Here is a 13,733-nt window from a genome sequence, read left to right as displayed (position 1 = left end):
TACAAAATATTTGTTTAATATCTCTGCCATTTCCTTATTCCCCATTATAATTTCTCCTGTCTCAGCCTCTAAGGGACCCACGTTTACTTTCGCTACTCTCTTCCTTTTTACATACTGTAGAAGCTCTTACAATCTGTTTTTATATTTCTTGCTAGTTTACTCTCATATATTATTTTTTCCTTCTTTATCAATTTTCTGGTCATCCTTTGCTGGATTCTAAAACTCTCCCAATCCTCAGGCTTACTGCTCTTCTCGACAACATTAATAAGCCTCTTCTTTTAATCTAATACTACCCTTAACTTCTTTAGTTAGCAAAGGATGGATCACTTTTCCCATGAGGTATAGTGATTCACTAGGCATGAGAATAAAGAACACGCACAAAACAATTAACAAAAGAAACATGTAATTTTGATGTCTTGTGCAAGGCACAGTCCCACAAAAATTCTGACAGATAATCAGGAAGGTGGATAATTGGAATATGGATAATGCAGTTTCAATTGCATTAGTAAACACCAGAATCAGAGACCAAATGCTTCAGGTGACAGTGTGTTCCTATCATAGAAGTTACTTTATACATTCTAACCATGTGAGAAACACAAATTGCGAGGGGGGAGGCATGTCCTGAGAAATGCATATCTTTGTGATCCTTGAATCAGCCTTAGGAGTTTAGAAAGATTATCCACCACTGTTTTGATTTAGCAGTAAGTAGTTGCAAGTCAATCGCTGTTGTGTTTGACTTAGTAACATATGGAATGGCTCTTAGTGATGTTAACAAGTTAAAAAGACCTGTTTGGTCCATGCATACAACTATTACAGAAATTATTTTGTGCATGATTATTTATCTAGCCATGCACATACACTACCCATGTACCTACACTTCCCATGCATATATAATTATGCATATATTAGTGTGAACATAAGCTATTCATGTACATACACTACCTCTGTAGATACACTACCTTTTGTATATACACTACCCATACACATATGCTACCCGTGTATACACTACTCATGAACATACACTACCCACGTATATATGCTATTCATGTACATACACTACCCATGTACTTCCACTACCTATTTGCACATACACTACCAATGCACATAAGCTATCCATGAAAATATACTACCCATGCATACTCACTACCCATGAACATATGCTATTTTTATAAGTGCAGTAGCTTCAATGGACTGCCTGATCACTTTTTAAACCCAGCTTGACACAGGATTTGAGCTATACTCTACACACAATAGAAGGTGCATTGACATGAAACTAGTGATAGAAATGCACCCTAAGTATTATTCCATTAGGCAATTGTTATCCAATAGAACTGAATTGAATAGCTCAAATCTGAATCATTAATTTAATGAAGAGAGTACTACAGCCTGGGAAATAATATTATTCCTCAGTATTAAAACACAGTAAAATTGTTCACCATTACACATTACCACCACATAAAATGCAACAATGAGTATCCAGAATTAATTAATATTATTTATGTGTCTGTAATCTAATTTGTAATTCTAACTACAATTTAATTCAAAGAAAATAGAAAGAAATATCATGTTATAGAAACAGTAATTTTTTTAAATTATATTTGAGCACTGACAGTGTCTGGAGGTGCTTTGCACTGAGAAAGCCCATCTGCGTGATCCATTCTGAAACACAGTTATCTATCAATGGTGGACTTCAAATGGCAGTCCCAACAATATTATTAATGAATCAGATTTGAGCCCTTACTTTTCTCACTACAGACAGTATTATTAAAACCAAAATACTGTTAGGAACACTTTTCAGTTCTATTGGATAACAGTTATCTAATGGAATAATACTTTAGGGTGCATTTCTTTTACCACTTTAATGTAAATGCAAAGCACTTCCTGCTCCAATCCAGTGTCAAGCTGGGTTTAAAAAGTGCTCAGGCAGTCCATTGGAGCTCCTGCACTTGATAAACTTAGTACAGAATCTGTATAATGTTATGAGGAAGCAGATGCATCCCCATTTGCACTGTCACAACATTAAAAATTCCAGCTAGTGAGCAAGGTTCTGCACATGCAACTTTAGATGCACCTGAGGTAGAACTGCTTTATTGGCATTGGGTAGAAATGTAATGTAATGGTAATTTATTGTCTTGGAGAATGAGATTTTGTTCAATTTGTGGCTTATATTATCATTTGTCTATAATGTAATAAAGTTTTACATCTAGTGTGTACAGGAAGATCAGATCAAGCGATTTCCATCATGTCTGCAAGCTAGTTTTTAGCCAAATGGTACAAATACTTACACTTAGCTTTCAGATTTCCCAGTGCTAGGTGATGCTGTTGCTCCTCTAATCTCTGTCTCCTGGGTCCAGTCCTCCTGACACTAGGTGGCACTGCTGCTCCTTTCAGCTGAAATTTCAGCTAAGTTTTTAGTAAGTTTTATTTTTTTTAAGTACTTTTTCTTCTAGTTTTATTTCTTCCTTTCCTATTGTTTGGCATCTCCCCCCCCCCCCTCCTCCTCCTCACTGCCACCATGGGCCTTAGGCTGCAGTCACCTCCACGGGCCTCAGGCCACAGGCCTCACCTCTTTATGTCAACGTCCCACCCCCATTTCTCCTCCACCATCCATGGACCTGCTGCCTGTTTTTTCACTGCTCCCCATGTCTCCATCCTCACTGGTGCAGGATTCAACCTTGTGGCCATGCTCCCAATCAACAAATACATTATATCAGCACTTTTAAAAACCAAACTGTCAATTTTCCAGCTCAGTGCTAGGAAATTGGTGAAAAATAACCTGGAGGTCTGGAGGGCAGGGTGGTAGAGGTTACAGTTCCAAGATAGTTGGGGGTGACATTGGTAAGTGAATAGGAAAGGTGGGGGAGGATGATGGGAGGGCAAGGAGGAGGGGAGAGGAAGCTTAGGGGATGGTGCAAAGAGGCAATGGGGAAAGAGGGGCCGGGATAGAGGGAGGACGGAAGAGGTAAGCAGAAGGGAGGAAGATAGGTAAGAAGGAAAAGGTAGGGTAAGGGAGGGAAATTGAGCGAAAGAGAGGACAGAGCAAGACAGGGGTGGGGAGGAGAGCAAATGGAGAGTGGAATAAGGTGAAGGGGAAAAAAGAATAAGGGGGAAAGGAGGGAAATGTGAAGCAGGCAGAGCAGGGTAAGGGGAAAAGGAGCAAGGATGAGATGGAGTCAGGCTATAGTGCATGATGACAGTGAGGTGGAAGATGGAAGACAGGACCACATAGGGTGAGGGTGTGGGGTGGGTGGGAGAGTATATGATAAGGTGAGGGGGGGACAAACAAGGTGTGACACTGGGGAGCAGATGTGAAATGAAGTGGTTATACCACAACCCTTTTCACATTGCATTCCACTGCTACCCTGCATCTAAGGTAAATCCCCCCCGCCCAGGACCTGAAAGCTCCCTGCAACTATCTGAATCCCTTCCTTAACCATAACCTATACCCCCGCCGTCAAAAGAAGAGACAGAGAAGCCAAATAGCGAGAGGCAAAGCACAAAAGAAAGGAGAAACGGAAAGCAGCACAATAGAGAAAGAAGCACAAAAGAAGACAGACACAGAAGCAAGAAGCACAAAGATGAAATAAATAACAAAAGTGGACACAGCGAATTAAAAGATGAGAGGGAGACACGCAACATGAAGACAACACAGACAGGTGAGGGAGTAAGCGAACTCTGAATTCTCGAGCAATGTCACAGGAGATTCACGAGGATCTTTTGTATACTGCGCGCCATCACACACCTTGTAACATTAATGTGTAGGTGTAAATGTAGGAAAGTTTAAACATTTTAAACAATATTTTTACAGTTAATTGTTTCAAGAAAGCTACCTTGTAGCTGCATACAGATTTGAATTGAATTAAAATGTAGCTACTAAATATTTTTCGTTACATCACATCATTTCAATAGTTTAATAGCAACCTACCTTTTTAACATCAGCAATATTCTGCACCTTCTTGGTGTGTGCAGCCCATCCCACTACCCCCATATCCAACGGGAAAACTATCTCGCCCTGTGGCGCCACAAGATTATTCTCGAAATTGGAGTCTCTAGTCACATTAAAGAGTCTTGTGGCTAGCTCGGCGACACCATTCCTCGACCTGAATGTGAACATGCTGCCTCTATCTGCATTGACCAGGGTCACAATCCTCTGTAGTATCTTATGTATCTGCTTCTCGATATTGGAGACATCCTGCATCTCTCTGACCAGCTCAAACACAATCTCAGATTCCTCCAATTTGCACAGATCTTTGAAGGAAGCCCCATCCTTTAACTCTGCCTTTGCTCCGTTGAAGATTGCACCAAGTGACTCTGGCCTGAGCTTCCGGTCAAAATATTCCTTGGCAAATTGTGGGTTATTCTCCAAATATTGCCTGACTGCTTCCTTGCTAACCTCCCCCATGTTTGCTGCTGTTTTCCTTTTTAGATTTGCTTCACTGATGTGGGGGGAAGAGGGGAGAGAGAACAGGGTAAAATCAGCAGTGCCCCTTTGCCTACTGCGGGTCACGCTTATTTCGAGGCACCAAGTATCCCATTTGCCATGAAATCCTGGCCAACTGCTTCCTAAGCTGCTGATATCTTCCTACGGTTGACAGCAGGCAGTGGCTTTAGTGATTTGGGACATCTTCCAGACTGCTCCTAAAGATGACGTCAGGACTTTAAGCCCTGATCATTCATTAGACCGTGAATCCCAATCTTCATCATTTGAGAATGACCAATTCCATTAATGCACCCAATTAATATTTCCAAAGATCACAGGTCTACGTGAGATTCACACAGTAAATTTAGACCTCTGTTCAACTGAGCTTTATGTGTGTGCGTGTAAGACTGATCTTTAATGTGTGCTGTACCGGTAACTGGGAACCATTACAGTTTAAATATTCAGAAGTGTTGTGCTTCAAGAAGTTTTCATTTCAGATGAAACGATGCAAAGATAAATAGTAACAGTCTGCGTGGGATCTTTCTATCCGTGCGGACACAGCCTGCCCGGCAATGCAGCAGTATCTAGGCTTCATTTTGTCTCATTGTTCAGCTATACAACCTTAATATAAATAGTAAAAGGGTGTTCGCGTTTTCTTTACAAACTAAACTGTGCACTGAACATTCAAAGTGCGGTTTTCAAGAATAAATACAAAAAGTGTAAATTTGGCATTAGTTGAATTTTCCATATCGGACACACGTTTGTTTACTTGTATGGTCACCCAACAGACACACTGTTACTGTAAAGTTTGCGAATGATTTCTACCCCACTATAAAATAACATTTTTCGATCTAAATCCATTGGGGCAGAGTCAGGTGCTTTGAGAAGAAAGGTTGGTGACTGTCACACTGTTGGGAGGCTGGAGAAGCCGCATTATGGAAGAGGTAAAACTTCTTGCTTCATGTAATTCCCCATAATACGATCAAAGGTCTATTTACACCTTGGAGATTAGAGTGTCCGCTAATCATGTACTTTCCGAATTTAAACAATAATCTAAAAAGAGTGAAAAAATATTCAAATTTAGCTCGGCGCCGTTCTATTGTTGGGAATCTATCAGAAGTCGAGAATAGCTAAAAATCTTTCGCGTTTTAAATATTGAACAATGACACTAACTCGGTACATCGGTGGTAGTGATCGGCGCTGATCAATAGGAGAGCTTCACCCAGTTAAACCTACTGAGAATGGCTCCAACAGGACAAATGCTAGCGGTTGAAGGCAAGAGAATTGTACCAGTCAGAGGACTGACAGCCAGCCACAGGGTCCTGAGAAATTAATGCGAATAGTGTTCTGTCTCACGGTTGTTTTCACCTTATGATAACTGGCACTTTTCTCCAGGTATTTTCTACCTGGTTTCATGCGGTTTTCTATCACTTCCCTGGAGAGACTGGTTGCAGTAATCTGGGAATTTTGTGCAGGAAACGTATACGAGCTGTCAAGAGGAGGCAAGAACCTTTTTTACCCAAATTACATAAGAGCTTTCTGCGTTGGGTCGAATTCAGCAGATTTAGACGTATGCCGGTACACAGGGTCATTGGATCTGTAACCTTTACGAATAAAAATATATATTAAAATGTATTCTGTGGCAGAACTATTTCAATCGTATAATCTGGTGAAGGATCTACACTTGAAATGTTAGCTGGTCTCTTCTCTCCCCGCAGATGTTGCCTGACTGGCTGAGCATTTTCTGTTTTTGTTTCAGATTTCTAACATCTGCTAATTTGTGCTTATTATAGTTTTCTAACTATTGTTTTTCTTTTAGCTTTCTTTTGGAATATTACTGATAATATTTCATGCCAATATATTATATATGTAATGTTATTTCAGAAGGGTTTTGTAAAGGATATTTATCTCCTCCCAGCCTTTTTCAGGAATTTCATCTAATCCAGTATGTCATCTAACAGCCAGGGTTTGTCACAATTCCCAGGAAAATCTTCACATAAAATACAAGATCTGATCACATTCCAACTCACCGACATTTATTACTGGTGTTCACCCAAAAATTGTTTCACAGTAAATACCTTTAAAGGAACAATAATTATACAAATATTCATTGTCCAGCTATATCATATTAGAGGTCTCAGTGCCTGCCCTAATGAATTAATGCTCCAACTAAATTTAACAGCTTCGGGCATAAGTTCAGTTAGTGTAAGAAATTAGGGTGCAGGTGTTGGTGCACATTTTCTGTATAGCGTCATTTAAGTTAAAACAAATTTTCCACAATTATATCTGGAATTAAAGGAGCAGCTTCCTCATGAAAAAGGTGATTGGCAAGCTTTTTCCATTTCTTACAAACATAGGTTACCATGCAGAGCGTGCCAGTCACCCATCCACTAAACAGGCTCCTGTTAAGGGATGGAGAGCAGTCAGGATTATTTTGCTGGAACCATTGAAAAGGCATCAGTTTCCCCCATTGCCAGTTACTGACAAATGCTCCCTTCTACGAGGAGGGCACGACTAAAACAATTGGTCCAAGACAAACTAAGATTACGTGTGTAACTAAAACAAAAGCAGAAGGCCTTTACTGGAGAGCTGCTGTAGTTAGTTAATTAGTTAGCTAGATTAAACTGGTTCCCAAAACAGTAGCAGAGCAGGGCTGACACATCTGAGTCACAAACAGTAGAAATACAGGGGCCTGTGAGTGCAACCGGCACTGAGTGCAGTGGGCACAGAGTGAGCAGCTTGAGAGTTTGGTAAGTTTGGGAGTTCAGTGAAGTGGAGAAGGAGGTGCTGCTTTGCCTTGCTTTTCCTAACTTGTTTTGCAGAGCGGCGGCGGACCTGAGCAGCAGCAGACCGAGAACGGGGATAAAAGCAGCAGCAGACCTGCGACAAGAGAAGACTGCAGTGTGACATCACAGGTGAGGCAGGTAAGTGAATGGTAGTGACTGTGGGCTAGGTTTTAAGTTAACATACAGCATATAGATACATTTTTTAAACTAAACTCAATTTAATTAATCTAATAAATTAAATGAGGTAAATAATTTGATTAACACTACATTAATTAATTAAATAAATAAAATAATGGGAGAACAGGAGATATGTTGCTGCTGCAATATGTGGGAGCTTGTGGACATTTTTGTCCAGGGCGACTACATCTGCAGCAAGTGTCTGCGGCTCGATGAACTTCGGCTCCAAGTTGAGGAGCTAGAGTCCGAGCTGCAGACGTTGCGAGACATCAGGGAGGGAAAAAGCTACCTGGACCTTTTGCTCCAGGAGGCAGCCAAACCCCTTAGATTAAATACTTTAGAATTGACACGTGGTCAGGGACAGGAGGGTGTGACTGCGAGTGAGGCAGGTACAGGGATCCAGGTGGTAGTGTTGCAGGAGCCTCAGTCCCTGCACTTGCCCAGTAGATTCGAGGTTCTTGCAACCTTGTGGACAAGTGCAGGGACTGTGGGGAGGACAAGCAAATTGACCACAGCACAGTGATACAGGAAGCCATTCAAGTGGGGGGAGTAAAAAGGAAGGTGGTTGTAGTAAGCGACAGTATAGTTAGGGGGATAGACACTGTTCTCTGCAGCCAGGAGTATGAGTCCCGAAGGCTATGGTGCCTACCCAGTGCCAGGGTTAAGGACATCTCCTCCAGGCTGGAGAAGAACTTGGAGTGGGAGGGGAGGGACACAGTTGTCATGGTCCATGTAGGTACCAATGACATAGGTAGGACTAAGAAAAAGGTTCTGCTGAGGTGGTTTGAGCAGCTAGGGACTAAATGAAAAAGCACAACCTCAAAGGTGATAATCCTTGGATTATTACTTGAGCCACGAGCAAATTGGCATTGGGTCAATAGGATCAGAGAGATGAATGCGTGGCTCAAAGGTTGGTGTGGGAGAAGTGGATTTTGATTCGTGGGGCACTGGCACCAGTACTGGGGAAAGAGAGAGCTGTTCCGTTGGGACAGACTACACCTGAACCATGCTGGGACCAGAATTCTAGCGAATCGAATAACTAGGGAGGTAGATGGGGCTTTAAACTAAATAAGGAGGGGGGAGGGTCCCGGTGGAGAGAAATCTAGAATGCTAAAGAGAAAAGACAAGGAAGCAATGCAGGAAAGTGATTGGGTAAGGATAACCAGATTGTGTCAGGAAGGGACAGAGCGTACAAACAAAAGAATGCACTAACAAATAGGGTCCGGGTGAGAAAAAATGGTAATAAGACAAATAGGGCCATAGTACAAAAAAATGTTAAGATGTCTAAAAATGTTAAAAAGACAAATCTCAAGGCACTGTATCTGAATGCACGAAGCATTCATAATAAGGTAGACGAATTAACAGCACAAATAGATGTAAACGGATACGATATAAATGCAATTATGGAGACATGGCTGCAGGGTGACCAAGGCTGGGAGCTGAATATCCGAGGGTATTCGATATTTAGGAAGGACAGGCAAAAAGGAAAATGAGGTGGGTGTTGTTAGTAAAGGATGAAATCAGAGCAATAGTGAGAGAGGGTGTTGGCTCAGAAAATCAAGATGTAGAATCAGTCTGGGTGGAGTTAAGAAGCACCAAGGGGCAGAAAACACTGGTGGGAGTTGTCTATAGACCTCTAAACAGTAGTGGTAATGTAGGGGATGGGATCAACCAGGAAATTAGAGAAGCACGTAACAGTAATCATGGGTGACTTTAATCTACATATAGACTGGCCAAACCAAATTAGCAATAATACTGTGGAGGATGAATTCCTAGAGTGTGTACGAGATGGTTTTTTAGACCAGTATGTTGAGAAGCCAACCAGAGAACAGGCTATCCTAGATTTGTGCAATGAGGAGGGGTTAACTAATAATCTTGTTGTGCGGGGTCTTTTAGGGAAGAGTGACCATAACATGATAGAATTCTTTATTATGATGGAAAGTGAAGCAGTCCAATCTGAAACTAAGGTCCTAAATCTAAACAAAGGAAACTACGAAGCTATGAAGAGTGAGTTGGCTATGATAGATTGGGGAGCTTCATTAAAAGGCATGACGGTGGATAGGCAATGGCTAACATTTAAAGGAACAAATGCATGAATTGCAACAATTATACATTCCTTTCTGGCGCAAAAACACAAAAGGAAAAGCGGCCCCACCATGGCTAACAAAAGAAATTAAGGATAGTATTAGATTCAAAGAGGAGTCATATAAAGTTGCCAGAAAAAGTAGCAAGCCTGAGGATTGGGATCAGTTTAAAATTCAGCAAAAAAGGACCAAGAGATTGATTAAGAGGGGAAAAATAGAGTATGAGAGTAAACTTGCAAGGAACATAAAAGTGGACTGTAAAAGCTTCTACAAGTATGTAAAAAGAAAAAGATTAGTGAAGATAAATGTAGGTCCCTTACAGTCAGAAACGAGAGAATTTATAATGGGGAACAAGGAAATGGCAGAGCAATTAAACAAATACTTTGGTTCTGCCTTCACAGAAGAGGAAGCAAATAACTTCCCAGAAATCCTAGGGAACTAAGGGACTAGTGAGAAGGAGGAAATAAAGGAGAATAGTATTAGTAAAAAAATAGTACTGGAGAAATTAATGGGACTGAAAGCCGATAAATCCCCAGGGCCTGATAATCTGCATCACAGAGTACTAAAAGAGGTAGCCATAGAAGTAGTGGATGCATTGTCATCTTCCATAATTCTATAGATTATGGAATAGTTCCTGCAGATTGGAGGGTGGCAAATGTAACCACACCATTTAAAAAAGGAGGGAGAGAGAAAACAGGGGACTACAGACCGGTTAGCCTAACATTAGTAGTAGGGAAAATGCTAGAGTCTATTATAAAGGATGTGATAACAGGACACTTAGAAAATATCAACGGGATTAGACAAAGTCAGCATGGATTTATGAAAGGGAAATCGTGTTTGACAAACCCACTGGAATTTTTTGAGGATGTAACTGGTAGAATAGATAAGGGAGAACCAGTGGATGTGGTGTATTTGGATTTTCAGAGGGCCTTTGATAACGTCCCACATAAGAGGTTAGAAAATTAAAGCACATGGGATTGGTGGTAATATACTGGCATGAATTAAAAATTGGTTAACAGACAGGAAACAGAGAGTAGGAATAAATGGGTCTTTTTTGGGGTGGCAGGCAGTGCCTAGTGGGGTACCACAGGGATCAGTGCTTGGGCCCCAGCTATTCACAATATATATCAATGATTTGGATGAGGGAACCAAATGTAATATTTCCAAGTTTGCTGACGACACAAAACTAGGTGAGATCATGAGTTGTGAGGAGGATGCAAAGAGGCTTCAAGGCGATTTAGACAAGTTGAGTGAGTGGGCAAATACATGGCAGATGCAGTATAATGTGGATAAATGTGAAGTTAGCCGCTTCGGAAAGAAAAACAGAAAGGCAGAGTATTATTTAAATGGTGATAGATTGGGAAATGTTGATGTACAAAGGGACCTGGGTGTCCTTGTACACTAGTCACTGAAAGCAAATATGCAGGTGCAGCAAACAGTTAGGAAGGCAAATGGTATGTTGGGCTTCATTTCAAGAGGATTTGAGTACAGGAGCAAGGATGTCTTACTACAGTTATACAGGGCCTTGGTGAGACCACACCTGGAGTATTGTGTGCAGTTTTGGTCTCCTTACCTAAGAAAGGATATACTTGCCATGGAGGGAGTGCAGCGAAGGTTCACCAGACTGATTCCTGGGATGGCAGGACTGTCATATGAGGAGAGATTGGGTCGACTAGGCCTGTATTCACTCGAGTTTAGAAGAATGAGAGGGGATTTCATTGAAACATATAAAATTCTGACAGGGCCAAACAGACTGGATGCAGGGAGGATGTTTCCCCTGGCTGGGGATCACAGGGGTCACAGTCTCTGGAAACAGGGTAGGACATTTAGGACTGAAATGAGGAGAAATTTCTTCACTCAGAGGGTGGTGAAGCTGTGGAATTCTCTACCACAGAAGGCTGTGGAGGCCAAGTCACTGAATATATTTAAGAAGGAGCTAGATAGATTTCTAGACATCAAGGGGGTATGGGGAGAGAATGGGAATATGATATTGAGATAAAGGATCAGCTATGATCATATTGAATGGCAGAGCAGGATCAAAGGGCTGAATGGCCTACTCCTGCTCCTATTTTCTATGTTTCTATGTTTTCTATGTTTAATGCATTACCTGAAGACTCTTCAAAACAATCAAGAGTGTCTGCAAAGGTGATCCAGTGTGTTCTGAGGTCAGGAGGATCATTCGGGAGATGAATTAGGATCAGTGGATTGTTTTTATCCAGAAGGGTGCACAATTACACTGAATGATCATAAAGTTGTGTGAGGTTTTGATGAAGTAAATCGGAAAGAACTATTTCCACTGGTCAGTAAGCCAGTAATTAGAGGGCATAAATTTAAGATCATCCTCAAAAGAACAAAGGGAGAGGTTCAGAGAATTTGTTTTTTATATACAGAGGTTTGTTAGGAAATGGAAGGCCTTGCCAGAAATAGTGGTGGAAACAGAATCCATAATATCTTTTAAAAGGGAAGTGGATAATTATTTGAAAAATAAAAATTTAAAGATTGGGGGAAAGGGCTGGGGAATGGGACTGGGTGGCTAGCTCTTTCTGAGAACGGGCACAAGCGTAATGGGCTGAATGGCCCTCTTTTATGCTATAAAATTTTATGATTCTAAATTATTTTTCTATTGGCTAAAATCTGTCTTCAATCACAGTTAAAACTGGTCTAGTGCCAATGATTGGCTTTGGAGGGGGTACAGGGCAAATTCATCAGAATGATACTGGGCTTAAAGGGTTCAATTATGAGGACAGATTGAATAAACTTAGCTTGTATTTTCTTCAGTTTAGAAGGTTAAGCAGTGATCTAATCAAGATATTTAAAATGATTAAGGGATTTGATAGGGTGGATACAGAGAAACTATTTCCTCTGGTGGGTAATCCAGAACAAGGGGGCACAATCTTAAAATTAGAGCTAGGCCATTTATCCAATGGGGTAGGGTGCGTGTCCATGCTATGGGGATGGTAGCAATAGATTCACATGTCTTATGGTGAGTTGTGAGTATGCTCATTAGGCTGCTCATGAAGAGCTCCTGTTACCTGCTTCCTACCTTGCGATGGTCAAACCAACACTTATCAGTTGCCCACTGATCAGCTAGTGGCTGTCCTCCTCATGTGGGGGGGGGTAGGGAGGGGGGAAAGTGAGGGAAGTCGGGTATTTTTGGTTCAAAGATGACACACCTGATGATGGAACCTCAGAACCATGTCAACTTTCTGTGGTAGACTGCGTAATCCAACATCTGTACTAGGCAGGTCTGTGATTCTTCGGGGCATTGCTAATGATAGGCCAGCCACCTAGCTCGCTAATGGAACCCAGAGGGGTAGGCCTGTCACTCGGGGCCAGAATTCATCTCAATGAGCTCCAGATAAAGAAAGAAGAAAGAAAGATCTTGCATTTATATAGCGCCTTTCACAACCTCAGGACAATCCAGATAATCCTGCAAATTTATGCACCAACTGTTAGGATGGTCCTAACTATAGTCCCTAAGCTTTAGTTCCAATAGCCTGTGCCTAAGCTATCTAGTCTTGAGCAAGTGGAATGTGTTCGTATAAGGAATAAGTGTGTAATCCATATCGGTTAAGCAAAAACCTACATCTGCTTGATTGACCAAAAAGAACACCAGTGCAGTAACTTGTATTAAAATGCAGCTTCCCCGGGGTCCATGGTTCCTCTTACATGGCTCCAGATAACCCCACAAGCCAGTGCCCTAACTGGTAGGGTGGTCATAGTTGGAAAAGTAGCTGTATTATGAAAATCATGTACTGCTCTTCTGCTACTCTTCCAAATAGAGAAAGGTTATCACCAAATAGGTTTTCAGGAAGGCACTATAACTTTAATAGGTTATGACATATAATATTTAAAATGCATTATATTTTATTGATTTTTATTACTGTGATTATAACACATACTCATACTTTCATAATTTGTAGTATGCAGCATGCTTCAGTGTAACATGATACAAAAATACGTTACTTTTACAAGCCACAGGCTCCAGTTAATGGGTCTCACGCTGCTGCAGCATCTACAAGCTAAATTCAACTGATTGTTTAAGACTGGCAGCTTAGCCAGGTAGACTAGTTTTTTTTTACTCAGTCTTCCCAACTACTGGCAGTCCCAGTAAGCAACAACAACTTGCATTTATATAGCGCCATTAATATAGGAAAATGTCCCAAGGCGCTTCACAGGAGCGTAATCAGACAAAAATTGACACTGAACCAGAGAAGGGAATATTAGGATGGGTGGCTAAAAGCTTGGTCAAAGATGGACTTAAAG

At 41.2% G+C, this 13,733-nt stretch overlaps 1 protein-coding gene across 2 annotated transcripts in view; it reads right to left on the bottom strand.

Annotated features, from left to right (window-relative positions):
- pde6c (phosphodiesterase 6C, cGMP-specific, cone, alpha prime) overlaps positions 1 to 4,402 on the bottom strand; it is a 41,938-nt gene extending 37,536 nt beyond the window's left edge. For both annotated transcript variants that reach the window (XM_068002754.1, XM_068002755.1), the window contains exon 1: positions 3,926 to 4,402. In XM_068002754.1, the coding sequence (XP_067858855.1) occupies positions 3,926 to 4,402 (477 nt within the window). The remainder of the gene's footprint in view (positions 1 to 3,925) is intronic.
- Between the last annotated feature and the right edge of the window lie 9,331 nt (positions 4,403 to 13,733).

Source organism: Heptranchias perlo, chromosome 21 (genome assembly GCF_035084215.1).
Source record: "Heptranchias perlo isolate sHepPer1 chromosome 21, sHepPer1.hap1, whole genome shotgun sequence".
Taxonomy (NCBI): Eukaryota; Metazoa; Chordata; class Chondrichthyes; order Hexanchiformes; family Hexanchidae; genus Heptranchias; species Heptranchias perlo.
Note: the sequence above shows the minus strand (reverse complement) of the source record. Positions and strands in the feature narration are given on the sequence as shown.